At 42.7% G+C, this 18,932-nt stretch overlaps 1 protein-coding gene across 5 annotated transcripts in view; it reads right to left on the bottom strand.

The window, feature by feature from the left end:
* The window catches only part of LOC134415750 (SAM and SH3 domain-containing protein 1-like), a 525,301-nt gene that overhangs the window by 20,482 nt on the left and 485,887 nt on the right, over positions 1 to 18,932 (bottom strand). For 4 of the 5 annotated variants that reach the window (XM_063151546.1, XM_063151547.1, XM_063151549.1 and 1 more), the window contains exons 9-10: positions 6,149 to 6,281; positions 1,763 to 2,109 (exon numbers count right to left, since the gene is read on the bottom strand). In XM_063151546.1, the coding sequence (XP_063007616.1) occupies positions 1,763 to 2,109; positions 6,149 to 6,281 (480 nt within the window). Of the gene's footprint in view, positions 1 to 1,762; positions 2,110 to 6,148; positions 6,282 to 6,488; positions 6,959 to 18,932 lie in introns of those variants that run through there. The other variant, XM_063151550.1, reaches the window with a different exon arrangement.

Below are 18,932 nucleotides of genomic sequence, written 5' to 3'. Positions count from 1 at the left end.
AAAACTGCAACATCCTTACAGGAAAACAACATCATCTGAGTACAATGTCTGTAGCGATAGACAGTATCCTGCGAGAGGCAGGGTAAGCAGTCAATGCAGAAGGAACAGTAAAGCTGCCAAGAGACAATGTTAATGGTGTTGGATAGAAAAAACCTCCCTGTATTTTGTGGCCAAAGAGCAAAAAGTGAACCATGAGGACTTGGTCACCTCCCACAGGCTATTCAAGGAGACCACAGCTGTCACTCTTGTACCTTATATCAGAAGAAATTAAGCAGAGACATCTCAAAAAAAAATAATCTGTTATTTAAGAGGAAAAGCTGTTTCTACTGTATTGTTCACTGGAATATCTTGCTTAATGTTATGGGTGCACTGCTGTTTCCATCCACTAAAGTAGGGAACGTTGTCAACTACACAACAGACTAGCTGGCTCAGCTTTGGAGATCTGGCACCAAAGGCAAGTTCCTAGGAAACTCAGAATCATGGTTAATGGAACTGTCAAAACTGGGTCATATACTCAAAAAGCAGCTTTGGATCCCTCTGGAGTGTTCAAATCACTTACATTTCTCACTGTAAGCACAATTTCCTCTTTTGGCCACCCCTTGATCCCTTTCTGTAATGCTCTGAGGGAAGGTACCACCTTCATTCCATGCTAGAAAGAAGCAGCAGCAGTGACAATTCTGGTGGTGGTGAGCAGCAAGCAGGAGGGCAGTGACTACCTAATGCCAAATTCTCTATCTTTCTGCAGTTGTGTATGTAAGGGAGAACACTGACTGGGCGAGTGAACTGATGAGATGCAATCTGAGAAGGGAAGGGCCAATTTAAGGCAATGACAGCTGAAGAGAAATAGAGCTCAGTTAAGTAACAATACTCTATTACTCTGAAAACCTTGTTCATCTCTTGGTACCTCTTGAAGAGAATACTGACTTCCAAAGCATCACAAAGAACATATTTGTAGCAAATATGTTCTCAAACCTTCTCTGTTCACTGGTGATCTCTACTTCTGCACTAGGTGAATTAAAAAAGCAGAATTTTGACATATTTGCTCTCTCTCACTGAGTTATTCTGTACACACAGAAATGGCAGACTCAACAAAACTCTTCTCTGACAAGATTTTATCAAGCTCTTCCCTTATACCTGCATTACAGTGCTTAAGAGTTTCTAATGGCAAAGAAAGCAGAAGCACTGAATTTTAGTTAAAAGTACAAAGCAGAAAGTGTCCACTGCAACCTCACAGAAACTGGAAGACCACCTTCATGGCAACTCTTTGACTCACAGACTTTTGGTGGATTCTCAAGAGAACCCTTTTAGTACAACGATCCACTGTGGCAGCCCACTTCCTCTTGGCCTCCTCATCCTCCTCCAGCAGGCATCTCCTCAGGTCCTGCTTGTCGGCCTTGCTCAGGGTCCTGTCAGTAACGGGACGCACCAGCTGTGAGAGGTTGAGGTGACTGTACAGGCTTCTCTCCACCACATAGGTGATATTGAACTCGCTGACAGAGGTGCGCCCTCGTAGCCTTCTGTTTGGGAAGCCACAACCTCCACCCCCTTTCGTTTTGTGCCGCAGCAATTGCAGGTCGCAAGCTGTGGGGGATGCTCCTTTCCTAGCAGGGCGCTGGCAAAGAAAAGCTCTGGAACAGGAATAGTTAGTATCCATTTTCTTCAATCGGATCTGCTTCCTTACACTCTGAATCTCCTCCAGGGACACCAGAAGATGGTGCTTGTGCCTGTTGCTGTCATAAAAGCAAATGCTTTCTGTACTTACCCCATGGCTCAGCGAGCCGAGGCTCTTCTTCATTTCCCCATCTGTCAAGGAGCGGCAAACTTTCTGGGACTTCTCCTCTTCTGGGTAAGAGAAAAATGTCCCCAGTTTCTTGGGAGGCTTGATAAGGCCACGGCTATCAGTTTTGCTGAAGGTCTTCACCAGCTTCCGGTTAGCTCCCCACGTATCAAGACTGCTGGATGAGGGAGAAGTAGTGAGTGAGTCCGAGTCGTCCTCTGGCTGCTTTTCGCAGGAGCTGTCAAAGTAGAATTGCTTCTTGTGAACTCCAGAGTAAAGTGCTGATCTGTCATCCAGTATAGGAGAGTTGTCAAGTGGGTGCTCTTCTACACCTGCAGGGGACAAAAGCAGCACAACGCTTGTCATTGTTCACAATTCTCTAAGAGGTTTCCCTGTGGAGTCTTACTGTATTTATTCAAGATATCAACCACTTAAATTGGAAGAAAACTATTTTTGAAGTAAATTACTCAGAAGTTATTTTTGAGTGGATAAACTTGAAGCAGCTCCTTCCATTTGTAAAGTGAGAATGTGGGATTAGTTAACAGACAGAAGACAACATCCTGTAAGTAAACTCATCATTATTTTAAGTTTCTCTCTTTCATCTGCTGCTAAGACCACAGATGTTCCAACTAACAATCCCTTAAAAGCTGGAGCTGGAATCTGTTTCTCTTGTTTTTCTTCTGTTACTTGCATATGATGCTCAGCTCTAGTGAGCTTACAAAAGGTCAGAAGTACACCCAGGTATTAAAACCCAAATAAGTAGCTCTCAGGTCCAATTTTACAATACCTAGTTCTCCTTTGGCTGCAGGAAGGAGTATTTTTCACAGAAAGTTATGGAGCTGAACCCCAGGATGAAATTTATTGTTCTGGGGTTTTGATGGGAGAAGAGACACCAGTTTTAATCACACAGAATTTATTTAGCAGATGCAAAAACAAAGAAGTAGGTCAAACTGCAGATGTGCCAACTTCAACAGTGTCCTGATAATGAAAGAAACACTTCGTTTTCACCAAATTTTTCCAGAAAATATTTCACAGGAATATTTTGCAACATAAGTACTGGACATGGGCAGAGAGCCAGGTTTTCTTTTCGGAATGGAGAGAAGAAAATAAAGAACTTCAAACTGCAATTCCTTTTAACATTTATCATATAAGAAACTTTTCTCTGGTGTTTTCTTTAGAGCAAAGTATAGGCACAGGTTTTAGATGCAGTAACAAGGTTAGAGTAAAAAAAAGTACACATCCTCCTCTGTCTCCCTGACAAATTCCACAGCATTCCTAGCTTTGTATCAGACACACATACACACACAAATGTAGCTGTAGTTATTTCTTGCCAAAATAAATGTCTTAATGACATAACTTTGCCTTCATCTTTGATTGCTTCCACAGTCTTACAGCAGAGTAAAATTTGAACTGTCACCAAAATACCTACAATTTACTAAACAGGCTCATTCAATAACAAGGGACACCTTTCACGATGACTGATTAGCAGCCCTGTATAGGATTCCTGCCTCACCTTCAGTTCACTCTGTTGGCAAAACATGTTTAAAATATATTTGTTGAAACCTAAGATGCTATTTTACTATGATAAGGATCATCATGATATTGAAGGGATAGTGGATCACATCTGACATGCAACTTTCACTCTTTAGAAATTTATTGGGGTAGGTCTGTAGATCGGAGTCTTGTTTTGACACCACTTTCCCTGGACTGTCCAGCTTGTGCTTCTCCCCCTCTACATCTCAATTTGAACAGAAAATAGACTTTCTCCTGGGACTGAGTATGTACTGATAAACAATTTTAGTCCACTAAGTAAATATGTTTTTAAACGGCTTGTAAAATATGCATTGTGTGTCAACACTGTAACAGATGTTATTTGGAGTGAGTCCATGACACAAAGCCATAATGACACAGATGTAGATGTGATATATAAGAATGGTGCCCAGGAATTAGGAAGTTTCAGTTATTTGGCTCACTAAGGAGCAGATTAAGACAAAATACATATGGATTCAGATACTGGCAAATTCTAGTGAGTATCAGCTCGGCCAAATGTGCATTCATTGTGATAACACAGTCAGTAATAGAAATGTGGGAGCAGAATCTGAGATTAGTGTGCTTTTCTTTAAAATCTACAGGAACTCATAAGGGAAATTCAGCAAAGTTGTTCTTTGTGAAGAAATTTTTGAGTAGGATTTTGCAGGATCTTTCTTCCAGGAAACTGCGTGTCAGTTTTCAAAATAAGTCTACTCTTATACTATACTAAAATCTGTTGAACATTAATGAATTTGTTTAAATTTTAATTATGTTATTCAATCAAATATTATAGCCAACTCCCCAAAACCTAGTCACCTATGATTTCACATTACTTCATATGCATAACACAGATTCAACGAACCATAGCAAACAGCTCAAAAATCAATCCAGTCAACTGCGGTAACTTAGAAGGCCAGACAGCAATCTCAAACCTGACCACCCTATTTTTTGTCATCTTGCATAGCCTGTCAAAGGGTTCTCTGACATATCTAATTGGGAATACAGACCTCTATTATGAGAGATTGGGTAAATTAAAAGCACTTTTAATTTACTGCATGAAAATTTGTGTGTTGAATTTCCTGACAGAAAAGTCACAGATATCTACTGCTAAGGTGTGGCTACTTAAGGTGCCTTCCAGTTATACAGAAGTTATAATATATATAATATACAATCCGTGTTGTTATTTAGCACTAATTGGTCCTGCTATCAAGTTTTTTAAGAGTAAATCTACAATGAAACTCCAGAATGATAGATAAAGTACAAACTCAGAGTTACAGATAATTTAATCAGAGAAGCCTAGAGCTAGAGAAGACAGACAGCAGATGGGAAAATAAGGAAGGAGAACAAACTTTTTAAAATACAGTTGCTAGTTCAATGCTTTTTCTGCAGGGGTAGGAGTGGAAAAACTCTAAGGAAATAAAAGCCCTGGAAGGAGTGGCACACTTAAGTGAAAGACTGAGGGTTGAGAAAGGAAATAAGGAGGTAAAGCACTGTAAGAGAGAATACAGAGAGCAAGACAGATAAGTAACATGCTGAAGAAAAAGTCTGGTCCAACTGCAGCAAGGCATCTGTATGCACAGCAGTCCCTGAGCTGCCTGCTCCTATGTCTGCTCACATCCCTGGAGCCTCCTCCTGATTGCTCCCTGCAGCTTTTCCCAGATCCCTGGGGAGAGAAGGAGGAGGTAGGACAGGCTTCTCTGAAGGCTATCTTTCCCCAGAGCAGTGGAAACCCAGTCCTATTTTGTTTGTCCCATCTCAAAATCCTCATCTTTGTTTCCAAGGTATCTGGGCTTTATGCTCACCATATGAAGTGATAAAACCTTTCCAAACAGAGACAGCTGCCCATTCCAGAGCTCTAGACAGGCTGTGCCTTCCACACTAGCCAGTAACACCAGCCATAATGTAAGAGAGGCAGGCTAGATCACAGATCTGCCAGCAGCTTCCTGCCACATACGCAAGATGCACGTGTTCTCCTTAAATGCACTAGGGAAGAATCATCATGCTGCTCAGCTCACTGCAGAGCTGAGGGGAATTGACATCAGCCAGGAAGGCCACCAACATAGAGAGGTGCCCACAATTCCAGGGAGGACTCAAGCATAGCTGTGCAGGGAGGCTCCTGAGGAGCAGGCTCCATTAATCTGAGTGCTCACACATGCATACAGGTCATCCGGAGTTAATTCTGCAGCATCGTGTTCCCAGGGCCTGAACTCTGCTTCCCTTTCCCCACCCTTCTCCTCCTCCCTTCTCTCCCCCTTTCTGTAGGGAGCAGGGCTCATTTAGATGCCAAATTGCAGACAGAAACCCCTGGAAGTAGAAGCCACAATGCAGCCTCTATCCCACAAGAATGTCTGATAGAGGTTCTGTATATTTGCCACAGGGTGATTCCATGTGGTTCAACTGCACCACCAGCCAGCTGCTGCCCTCCCAAAATGAGCAGGAGCTTCACCTGTGTGCCACCCAGGGCCTGGGAGGAGGGAGCAGTGTGGTAATAGCTCCACTTACCTCCTTGCTGAGCTCGTGGGGCAGCTGGCCGGGATTGCTCCCAGGCTCGTTCCCTCCCCAGCATGGGGCATAAAACAAGACAACTTCTGATCTCTTAATGAGGGGCTCTCCAGCGCTGCTCTGAGAATACCAGATCAGCAGTAACCACATTCTAGGCTGTCACTTTCCTCCTTCTAAAGTCTAAAAATTCAGTAACTTAAGGCATGCACAAGACAAGGCAGTTGTTCCTACCATCCCTTATGAATACTCCACCCCTCCCTCCCCCAACCCTCCACTTTCTGTCCCCTGTCAACAGAAACATGAATTCACACAAACAGTTTTAACCACGTTGCTTTTTACCTTCTGTGCTGGGTTTTTTCATTTCTTCAACTCTTATGAGTTTCTTCCTGACTCTGCGAGTAGAATTCACCAGCTTGTGCAACCTCTTAAACTTCACCGACTCCTCTGTTTCATCATCGGATTGTTCTCTTGACTGGCAAAGAAACAAAGGGAATATTAATAAAGCAGCAGTTCCATGGCTTGCTCCTTCAAGTCAAGTTAACCCAGCTCATCTGCTGCGCTGTGTCAATGCAGCTCTGTAACTGGTGTTATATTTTCAGCTTGGGTCAGACAGAAACATTTAAATTACTGAGAGTTTTCTTTCTTTCTTTTTTTTTCTTTTTCTGAAAACATGACATACCATTTTGATTTCTAAATCTGTGCAACGTAAGATCCTAGGCACCGAAATGGATTCCTGCCCTTGTCTTTCTTCATATGCATTGTGTAATAACTACTTCCACGTCCTCTTCCAGTATGTTTCAGGCAGGGCTCATTTCCAGGGTTCTTCTTACCATACCAGTTATGCTCCCGTGGTTTAGTCAGTCCCTGCTCTGTCTGGCATCTCAGAACTCGCTATTTAAACCTGGTAATAAACAGCTTTTCCAAACTGAAGCTGTCACTGACGACTTCTCTTTTTTTCCCCCCCAGTCTTCCCAGAAAATCAAAAACAGCAGCACAAGAAAGGGATGGGAAGGAAAGGAAGGAGGAGACCTCATCTGCCTCACTCACTGACTGCCACAGCTACAGAATCTTCCCTTTCTCCTCCCTGTTCCTTACACTCCTCCTTAAGGCTCTTGAGGCTCGAGTTAAGATGGACAGAGCATTCCTCCAGCACTGACCAAGGGAAAACTCTGACCTTTTCAGATATACAGTGCAGTCCATATTCCCCAGCATCCCGTTTCGTTTTGCATCTGATCCAGTATGCTCAGTTCCAGCTGTTTTCCCTCAAGTATCAAACATTACAGAGACAAAAAAAAATTCCCTTCTCTCCAGCAGCAGTGACACAACAAGCTGAAACAATCCATTCCTTGTGAACAAGAAGACAACTTCGATTTTCGAGCCAGATCCAATGTTCAACGTGCTACTTCCTCTGTTTTAATCAGTTCAGAATGTGGAAGGCGGCGGGGGGAAGGGCAGGGAAGGGAGAGGAGAGGAGGCCAGCAGGGCTCTCGGGCTTGGCCAGGACAGCCCTGGCATCCTGCGCCGCTGCACATTCCTGCGCACAGCACAGGCTCCAGCTGGAGTGCAGTATGGATCGTATACCTTACTTTGTTTGCACTCACAGTCCCAGCCAATTCACAGCATTCCTAATGGCCAGCTCTAAAAACTCTCATGCAACTTCCTGTCAGTGCAGCTATCTGGGTTTCCACAGTGTGCTCATCCTTTTTTCTCTTTCTCCTTAATTAAACTTTTAAAAATAAAGATCCCCAAGAGATGCAAGCCAAGTAAAAACAAACAAACAGAAAAAAAGCCATTCCCTTCTCTTCCCAGCAAAAATTCTGTCTGCTTATCTGGAGGATGAATAAGAGAGGCCAAATATAAAAATGCTTTCTACTTTTGTAGTGCACTTAAATACCAGGATGAGGTACTGAACGCAGATGCCATGGGGCAGGACACCAATTAGCAGCTGCACTGGAATGCTTCCAAAGGCGCACGCAGTGCCTACAGAGCCAGGGCAGTTCTGAAAGCCTACCTCCCAGGCATGCACCTCACAAGGGCCCCAGAACCACACCAGAGCAAACTTCAACAAATTTCTGCAAGGGCACTGTCCATTACCAGCTTCCCACGAACTTTGCATTACTCCAAAATAAGGAAGAATACCAAACTGACCACATATGGCAGTAGGAATTGTCAATACATCATCCAAGAATTGCACAAATGTGTTTACTGTGGTTACAGACTGGCTAGGTAATTAATAAACTTCCTTCAGGAAAAATAGGACTGTAAAGAGTAGCCGGGTTGTTTACATGAAGTAAATTAAGCAACTCCATGAGCATTAATTCCGAGATTATGCCTAGGACAACTTAGTGATATGTCAAACAAGACAGACACATTTAGAGAAGATGATGAATGGATTATTGACTGTAATCAAGAAGTTCAGTCACAACTTCTTGGGCCATTAAGTGCATCCTGGCAAGCAACCATCATGCACATTCTGCACTCAATACATGTTTATATTAAATGCAATTATTCTAGGGGATTGCTTTCCATCAATACTTTTTGCACACCCTCAGTTTGCAAGACTACTGCTTTTGAAACTGTGAGCTCTGTAAGACTTTGAGAACAGCTCACACCTGATCCTCCCACCCAGGATTTCACTGAAGAATAAACAGCTGGTCCTGCTTTGCACCACTGATATATCTGATAAGGAACTGTACCCCCTCAGGGTTATGAAGGTTCAACAACAGCAACAACAAAGAGCTTTTAAAACATCTGACACTTGCATTCACAAGTACCACAGCAAGAGCAAGTGTCAAAACAGCCTCAGCGCAAGGTACTGACATCAAACCCGAGTGGGTGGTACAGAGGGTGCTCACCATACTTCAAAATAAATAAAGTCCAATCACAATTAGGTGCCAGCTGCTTCTCCCCAATGCTTCAGGACTCCTAGCACCCTTTAGAGCTGGGGTCTTCCACAAGCCGCAACAGATCCTTTCTATCCCTTGTGCTTCGCAGGTAGGTGAGAACAGGTCATGCTTTATGGATAGATAAAAGACAGTCTCCCTCCAGAATGCTACTTCCTATCATACCAGGTAGCATGTAACAGAGAAATCTTCTATAGTGAAAAAGGATCGACAATAAGTTTATGCAAAAAGGCCTAAAAATTGTGACTGCACCAGTGGTGCTGCTTGGGAAACTTTATTGTCAAATAACGCCAATTCCTTGAAAATGAATTCATTTTCAAAAGGGTTACTCTTCACTTCCTGTTTTTGAATCAACTTTTTAAGAAAGGCCTTGGAATTATCAAAAGTTTCCACTTTGGCACATGGGAAACAGAGCTTAATTTTCCAGCTCAAGCGCTCAAGCAATGCTTTCTTTCTCAGCTAATATTAAAGAGAGAACAGAAATGTAAAGCATTCAGGCCATAACTGAGATATTTGGAAATCACTGAACTTCCCCAACACACTCTACCCTCCCCTCTTTCATGGTGACTGAACTGCTTTTTTTGGTAACTTTCCCTGACTTCAGAGGGGAAATTACCCCAGTGTCCCCAAAGCATGGTAGGCTGGGCAAATGGCTTCCTGGGCAGCTCTAGCAGCAAAGCCTTGGCAGAGGGCTTGGATGTAGCCAGTTGCCAGCCCCCTCTTGCTCTCTTCCCCTTCACAGGCACTCCAGCGTGCTGCGGCCCTGCAGAAGGGTAGACATGGTCTGTTACGGAGGGGATGGGTCTGCAAGATGCTCAGCCACAGACAGGCTCTCTGGCACTGGAAGAATCCATGCTGAGCTCTGTCCACCAACGCCTCCTGGCCCTTGCACATGGCTCTTCCACCAGGCCACGCCTCGGTGTCCCTAATGTGCCGATAAAACAGCCAGAGCCCCTCCAGCTCCCTGTCCCCCCGTGCAGAGCCAAGGTACGCCTCTCCCTGTGCCCTCAAGGGGACAACAAACAGATTTGCAGCACTGCAAATAGGAACAACTTAACTTCCATCTCCTCTGCTCCAAATTTTTCCATCCGAAAGCCCATATGGCTCAACTTTTAATTACTTTGGCTAATGCTGTATGTAGTAATTCTGTGGTGAATGCTTAAGTGTTTCATTTCGGGTTTCCAGAGCAACATTACATCAGATTGCAGACAGCTGGCTCCACAGCCCTCAACCATAGCGAATTGGCCAAAGCCGAGGCACAGCGCTGCGCTGGTTGAAGGGAGCGCAGGGCTCGGCCGGGCTGCCGGGGACGCGGCGCAGCCCGCGGGGCCCCTTGGCGGGGCTGGCCGGGCGGAGCCGCCCTCCCCGCGCCTTGGAGCAAGTGCATCCCGCATCTGCGATGCTCTCACGGCGCGGAAACCCGCCAGCTCGCACAGCTTGGCTGCACGAACGAGCGAAGGACTGCAGGGAAACGGGGAATATATTAACAGCATCTGGAAATACCAAGAACTGCATGCAGAGGACTGCAGGCACCACGTACCACACGGCTGGAAAACTACAGAGAGCCACGGCCCATACCCACTGCTCAGCTTTTCACTGCAAACAAATGTGGTCACAAACAATGAAGATGCTCTCAAATCCCCTCTGCCACCTCTCACCTCCCTTCACCTTGGAAAACTCCCAACTTGTGCACCCCCAAAGGCCACGCTTTGCATCACCTCATATGTAAGATCAAAGTGAAGAGCTTTACGTTCAGGAACAAATAGGAAACTAGCACACATACTCTGACATTCTCGGAGCTCTTACAGTTCTGCTCCTGGCACCCTTCTTGCTTTCTCTCCTGCTTTTCTCACGCAGGCTCTTTGCTGCTGCTTGCTTGGGAGGGGAGGCAGGACACACGCCTTGCTCTGCTGCTCTCTAGCAGCCAGCCCATTTCACACGCCACAGAAATAACAATCTTAACCTCCCTCTTCGAATTAGTGCTTCACAGAGAGAAAGGGAGAGTGAGAGAGAGAGAACTAACATTTATTAGTGTTCTTGGAATTAAATGGCAAAATGTAAACCAGAAGTAAGTAATCGACTTTCGACAGGACTATGTTTGGAAACACTTCAGGGTTATAGCAGCAGCCCTTAAAAAACAGGCAAAGCTTGGTAGCCATGTCCCAATAAAAATGTGTAAGAAACACTAGGACAACATCCAGTTAAAGCTATCAAAACTGATTAATTTGCTTCAGCTCCAGAAAAAACCCAAACATATATGACTTTTACATGAGCCATGTAAATCCATTTAGAGAGATGTTAAAATTTTACAGTTCACTTTATGCCCAGTAATAATTCAGCCCCAAACTGAAATCTCTAGGAAACCTTCCATCTAAGAAAAAAGAAAACCTTTTAATACCTGCATAAACTTAAGCTGCAGTTCTTCTTCGCTATCAGACAATTCTTGTTCAGCAAAGTGGGGCAAAAATCCACATTTAGATTCAGAGACACATTACATCCCCCAGCCCTGGCTAGCTTGTCTCAGAAGTACAAGCTCTATAGTAAATGTGGTTTTAAAAGAGACTTTGCTGTTCCCTTTAGGAGATGTAGCTACACGTGGCCTTTCTTCTTTCTAACAGGCTTTCCATCTGCCAAAAATCCCAACCATTCTAACTTTAAAAAGTTTTTCATTAAGGATGCCTGGATAAAGTCAGAGACAGGAAAATAGAACAGAAAAGAACTTAAAAGCCCAAGGAAAGGAAAAGGAAAGCTGAGAAAAGCTATGCATGCTGCGCTGTGCCTAAGAATAACCACAAAAGCCTTTTCTCTTTCTCCCTCTCTGAGACAGGAGGCACATCCTCTCCACATCATGCTGCATGCTCAGTCACTTACCAGCTTCGGCATTTATAGGCCTAAAGCTCAGTTTCGAGTATTTTCCCCCGAGTCCTCAACCGCTGTCAGCTTTGTAACCCTAAAATTTAGGAGCAGACACTTCTTCTTAAGTATTGAATTTGCTCTGAATCCTGCACACAAAATGCCTCTTCTCTCGAGTTACATTATCAGACACCAAACTGGCTCCGATTCCAGTGCTGAATATGTAAAGAAGAAGAAAGCGTGATGCTGGACTCAATTAGCTGTTTTCTGCTCACTGATTGATTCCCCCCGTTACTCGCTAGCTGCATAACTTGCAAGAAAGGCATAAGTCATCAGCTCTAAGCAAATCTTCTATTCACCACAAGGAAAAAAGGGAGTGTTGTACATGGCAAACAATCCCTGTTTTCACTGATGAAGGCTTGCTGACCTCTTGCTGGCCTCCAGTTCCTTAATTACTGTCTATGGAATTTCAGTGAAAGAAAAAAATACAGAGAATCTCTGCAAAGCCAGGACGAAGAGTGACCCTCAAACACCACCACTAGAGTGGAGGCTGTGTCTATAGGAAATGTAACTTAAACCCTTTACCAGGCTTTTTTTATTTTCTCTTTTTTAATTCTTTTGACAAAAACCCCTGGAGAATTTCCCTTTATAAAGGGCTAATTTGAAAGGAAAATAAACCTTGCTTAAATGTTTTTTAACTTGGTGAACTTAGATACTTTTTTTTTTTTTATATTTCCCCTCAGCTTCAGTGCTAGAAAAGAACATAAATAAGAACTGGAAAGAGAAATGCAGGTCCAGAAGTGGTGGCTTTATGAAGTATTGTAGTGTGACTTTAAAGTTCTCTGCCTTGGCTGGGCTCTGATCTCCCTTCCTAAGGAACAGACTCAGAGATGCTCAAGTAACTTGGCATGCCTTTAACCAACCACACCTTATCCCAAACCTCACAAAAATCCAGATTTGGACATTTCTTCTCGGAGCACATGAAAACAAGGACCAAGACTGCTGTTTATTGGGAACACTGCTATCCAGGGGTGGAAAGCAGTAGCATAGGCATACCACAACAGCACTCTCTTTAAGCCAGGGAAGATTCTCCTTTATCAGCACCACACTATAAGTGGCCTGTTTATCTGGATTTACTGCAAATTAATCATACTGTGAAATCATAGCTGGACTAAATATCTATTTCCTTTGATGGCTAATTTTAATGAGCCCCCCAGTCAAATAGCCCTTTTCAATTTCTCAAATCACTTTTTTAATAGTGACTGTACGCAGCTTTTCTACTCCCGAGTGGTCATGTAAACTAGATTGACTAGTGTGCTGTAGCTGGGTTCTTACCCTTGGATTACTTCAGCCCCAAAACTCTGATGTAAAGCCCTATAGAAAATTCTAAGCTTCAGATAAAACCAGCTAGTGTTCTCCAGTTTCAATAACATACAAGCCCACATCAAGTGAAACATGACAGCAACTTCCTTGAAATGTATCCCAGATTCCCTTAAAAGTTCATGGCCATGAGTGAAACTGATTTAAGTTTGGGGCTTTGCAACTTGAGTTTTAAAGGCTTTGGGTTTCATTAAGAAAGCTTCACAGACCTCTAATCCTTGCAGAGGCTGTTTAAGAAAACTGCATGAAACTAAGATGTGATAATCTGTATCATCTCCTGAAGTTCCAATAACAGCCTCCAAAATTTTAAAGAAAATTAACAGAGGTCATCAATATATTTTTTTCCAAGAACATGAATTACAAGGGCTGTGCAAGTCTAGAATGTGCAGTGTCAGACCCCCTAGGTAACCACGTCTGGGTTTGGTCTGTGATTACTTATAAGAAAATCAAAGGAGCATCCAACGGCTACTTTGGTGAGAGATATATTACACATTAGCTGGTGACGACACTGCTTGCTGAAATTAGTGGGAAATATTTGTCATAAGTAACCAGAGCATAAAAGTTTAATTCTCCCAGGAGGTCTGCCTTGATACAAGAATAGCTGCTTAGGCAAATTCCTAGCTGTTAACTGTTTCCAGGTTTTAGTTTAATTTTGAGAAGCACATGCTGACATTAGTATCTGCAAGCTAGACACATTTTCTCATGGCAAAGTGCTTCTCTCACTGATTAGCATAATTAAATTTAATGAAATTACAACTGTACTCATGTACCACTTGTCATAGGTATATGTAGCAGAATGAAACTCTGTATTACATTATTTTGTACCTATTACAATCCAACATTCTTTTCCAATTGTCCTGCAGACTCCTCTATACATGGAATCAAAAGTCTTTAACAAGACTCTCTCAACTGAATCTTATGTTTTGGCAGGGCTAAGAAGATTCAGGGAGAATTCCTATACTTGGCATAGGCTGTACTATTAATGAATGGAGTACTACTCCACTGGTGCTGGAAATTCAACTCTTGACGTCTTGGAAAACCAAGGGTGAAACAGCAATACATGAAACACAGCAAAATTTGTATCAGAATTTTGTATCAGAAACCTTAAATCAATCAGGCTGTTAATGTTACCATCCAAAGCAGGAGGAAGGAAACACCAGCACTGGGGAAGGGGCACAAGTGGCAACCAATGAGAGGGCAATTAAAATTTTCTGTTGTACCACAAGGAAAGTTTATTCAGCCTGTGTCTGCCAAATAGGGCAGTGAAACACATGGGTTTTGAAATTCCTAATTTTTGAACTGAGCAAAGCCTTGTTCTAATTTAATAGGCTTGGGGGCAGGGAAACCACATTATGGATTATAGCATCTCCTGCTGGCTGATGCATGGAGGACAGGAAAAAACTGGTACCACCCCTCACCCTCTAGGTAGTAAGCAGAAAAAATAGGCAGCTGCCAAAAGCTAAGAAATGTATAAAAAAGTGAGCTAGTATGTTAAAATAAATATTAAATTAATTTGCCTTCCCATCTCCTATCCTCTTCAAACACATGGCCAAACATTTTGCAATAAATTAATCCAACAGGGCTAGTCTGAATGCATGCAAACAGAAGTGGTTATGAACATGCCCAACTGCAGCCGCTGCTTGGGTGTTACAGTAAGCTCTGAGTCATGACAGAAGGCAGATTTTTCTCAGAGACTTTACAACAGACTAACTGCAGGAGAAACTCCTGCTGGCAGCGAGCAGGAGGTTTACTTGGGCTACATTCCTGCCAGCTGCTCACTACAATCCTGTGGTGACAATGTCTAGCCCTGCTAGAGACACAAACCTAGCCCAGCTGTATCTCATAACAACATGGGTGGCTCCTGCAGGGTAAATAATGCTTAAAGACATGACACAGTTTTATTCTGAATAATTTGCAGCTGTTTCTCCTGCAAATTCTGAAGTGTTCTGGAAAATTTCAGAAAAAATAGGTAAGAAACTCCATAAGAGTGTTCTACAAAACCAAATACAAACACATCAATGGTCTCATGCTTTGCTATCATCACTCCCCAGCATTGACCTTACTTTGGGTTGTGCCATGGGAACTGTAATGACGATTTCCATTTCTCTCATGAAGGTTTTTGTATCACTGTACCCATGAGAATTCCTGCTCTTATGCATAGATAGAGAGGAAAGATCATAACAAAATATGCTGTAATTCTTCTGCTACCAGCTTTCACCCAGAGGCGCTCGACACTGTCCCTGTGATCAGTGGAAAAGGAGGGCAGCCAATACCTCCCAGGACAGGTCCCTGTGACAGGCACATAGTGTGGGAACTCACCATTACCATTTTGAAGCATGTCTTATTATAGGTTCTTTTTTATCATAACTGTTACTAAGCACTAACAGTATTACAGGAATTTGGGTAGTAACAATAAATACGCCACCCAATAGAATGAGGCACATCGGTGCCTTTCAGGAAATCTTAACAGAAATTGGGTCACTAGATTCTTTGGAGCAAAGATGAAAGCTCTGCATTCATTCACAGCCACACTCAGCAGCAGCTCCCCTCTGTTACTTGAAAGAGCATGCAGGGCCTGGAGGCAGCAACAAGTTCTCCAAGAAGAGCTAAAACACAGAAAAATCTTCTACCTTTTAGTCTTTTAATGGAAAAGAAACCTTACCAAAAATGGTGAGTCCTGGGATAACAGCAAAACCAGGGCTAACACTTCAAAATATTCACATTGCTTCAAATTAAATAGTACTGATTAAAGTAAAACAAACCTCATCACACCCTACTCTCTATGATACCCAATGCTGATTCCCAATATTCATTGACTCTGAGCTGATTTAAAACAAATTAAATTGAAAATGCCAAAAGAATAACTTTTTTCTGTTTATGCTAACAGTCCTGTATTATGAGCAATACTGATGTTAAGCAATGGTTAAAATTTTTAAGAATCCATCTGTACTATGACTAAAAATCAGTTAAAAAATAGCTGCATTTAGAAAGCATCCACATACTGAAATACAGTATTACCCTGAGTAATGTGGATTTGCTGTAATTATGCTTAGATTTACTCTTGAGGTAATTAGTGCTACAGAAGTTACACTTTCATTATTTCTTTTCTTCCTATTCTTCACACTCACCAAACCCAGTAATGATTGTCATGTGTCAGAGATAATTATATCAGACTTATTTGTCAGAGTCAGGTTTGTACCGTGGGTAACACAATCCTGATTCAACAGCTTCAGCATCTCTGAGACTGAAATGAATACAGCCCAAAGTCCATTCTCATCTGTTACTCTGCCTTTGATGCCTGTAGCAGACAGAAACTCAATTCTGCACAGCCTTTCAACTTTTATCCATATTTAACCACTTGCTAAAAAAAAAAAAAAAAAAAAAAGAAAGTAGAGGAGCAACAGATTATTGTCTCAGTTCAGCTATATCTGTGTGGACTCCATGGACTGCCATCTGTTAAAAAATGGATCTATAGAAGACAGAAGAGAGAGGCAACACAGGAATTGTACCCAACATCAGCCTCACGGCAGCTGCAGATGTGCACAGCACACTTACAGGTCTGCACCACTGCTGCCACTCTCCTCACAGAAACCAAATGGGGTGCCAGTTTCCTACTGGTAAGGTAATGATCCTGGGAACACAAGTGTTGGGAGGGCAGGGATGCAAAACAGCACTGCAGGCCTACCCACTGCCTATGTGTGGGCTATATTATTGGAGGGAAATGCTGCTTTTGTTCTCTCCACTCATAAATATTATGGCCTCTCTCCTGAGGCTGCTAAGGCACAGCTGGTAGGTGGGGTGATGTCAGACAAGCATGGCACAGCTCACTGTGGCACCTTTCAAATGAAGGCCAGCTACACTACCTTGAACTTCCCTGGATGGGTGAGCATTACCCGCTGATCGAAACCAAAATACAGAAGATGAGACCAACAAACCAGTTTGGTTCAGAGATAATTACAACTTCATTCAACTTGCATCTACAGAAACTGTCAGTGAACCTAATTAGTGGTTTGTGTCAGTGTCAGCACGCATATGATACACACTTCTGTCAAGCTCCCAGGTGCTTCATCTTCCATTTTCCCCGGCATGAAACATGGCAAGTGGTACAATTCGTGGTCTTTAGCAGAGGGCACATGAAAGAAACTGACTGCCACACTGAATATACTTGTGGGATCTCAGCACCTCAGGACTGATGTGCCGAGTCACCAAGACCACCCTTGGGGGGCTCGGAGGTCCTGGAATGTTGCCAGAAGTGTCTGGTGGCTGGACTTTGATCCTGCACGGGAGACGACACCTGTATGAGGATGGGAGGATTTCACTGGGATAAATGGTGGAGGGATAAGTTAATTAGAGTGTGAAATACAGGGTTTAAGATTTCTGTACAGGAGGGTCTAGAGAAGTAAGATGGAGGAACTGGGGCGTGTCCTGTCCTTCTTCTTCTTCTTCTTAGCCTCCATCTTCTGTGGTGACGGTGGCACTTTAAGATTGGTCCTTACTAAAAGGGCACTAGTCAATAAAGGTAAAAAGTATTGGAGAAAATAGATAAATATTGTATACGTAGTTTTGAGTATAAAGATAAGTGACCGACCCGGGAGCTCTCAGTGTGCTCATGGCTGGCTTGCTGTGCAGACCTCTGTCGGGCCAAGAGAAAATCTTTTAGATAAAAAACTAATAAACACTGAAGACCGAAAAAAACCTGAAGCCTCTTTTTGTCTTTTAGAGTGCGGGCTGCCCAAGGCCATCCCGAGCCTTCCCAAGCCATTAAAACAGCTGAGAAAGAGACATATACTGACTTCTCCTCATGCATGGGCTGGTGCCATAGCAGCAAGGGCTCTGAGGATGAAGCAGCCCTATTTTAGATGAACTGGGAATGTCAGCACCCAAAAGTTATCAAACGATCTTCTATCTTTAGGAACCATAAAAGGCACCTCAGTGTAAAGAAAGAATGCGATACAATTTAAAGTCCTCTCTTTCCCTGGACTTTCTGACTCCCGAGGACAAATAGCCCCTTATCTACAATCCAGAAAGAGATCCATTTGTAATCTGCACCTGCTTTACATCCCAATGCTTGGCACAAGGCAAAGAAAGCTTGTCTACTGTTAATGTGAACTGCCTTCATTGCAACAGAGATGAAACGTAAATATTCAGAAATAAATTTATAAGAAAAGCATGAGGCTTTTTATAGCTTTGATACATCTGACTGAAAAGAAAAACAGTTTCAACTGCATACCCACATTAGCAAATAAAGAACACGCATATTTTGTTGTGAAACAGGGGGACCACAGTAGTGAGACTGAAAGCTACTAATTACTCCATAGTGGCAAAGAACCAGGTCACCTACTGGCTTGGGAAGGCTTTTGTTTGTTTATTTGTTTCTTAAGAACAAACAAACAGGACATACAATTAAGAGCACAGCAATGACATTGGACTGCCTGCCTTGGGATGCTGACCTTTCTACTCCTCACTCCTTTGTGGTTCACCTTTAGGGTTTAGTTTTATTAAGGGTATGAAACACAAGTTTCCATTTCCTGGTAGAGTAATTTAAAAGAGGAGAACCTGGAAAATAGAATCCTCAAATCAATCCTTAAAATGAGAATCTTTAAATCAACACCAGTTATGGTAGTCATAAACATGATAGCTATAAAAGCTTTTTTTAAAAAGTGGTCTTTTCCTAAAAAGGGAAACGATAACTTATGATATATGCATTTTAGATATTATTTGTAGGCTGTGGGCACGGCTGACTTGAAAGGAAAGGATGACTTAAAACCTTAGAACACTCCAGACATTCTGCCTTCATTTTTAGATTCTCTCATTGCTTAGATTCCAACTTGTTTTTGTTTTGTTTACAAAATGATCACATTGTTTCATAAAAAACTGCCTAGTAACAACTTGGCTGTGAGACTGAAAAATAAATAAATAAGTTTAAAAAGCAAACCGAACCAGAAGAATCATTGCCCAAGGACTTCAAATTCAAATGAGAAATGTTT

The sequence above is a fragment of the Melospiza melodia genome, chromosome 3 (assembly GCF_035770615.1).
Source record: "Melospiza melodia melodia isolate bMelMel2 chromosome 3, bMelMel2.pri, whole genome shotgun sequence".
Classification (NCBI taxonomy): domain Eukaryota; kingdom Metazoa; phylum Chordata; class Aves; order Passeriformes; family Passerellidae; genus Melospiza; species Melospiza melodia.
This window is presented reverse-complemented; position numbering and strand designations above follow the sequence as displayed.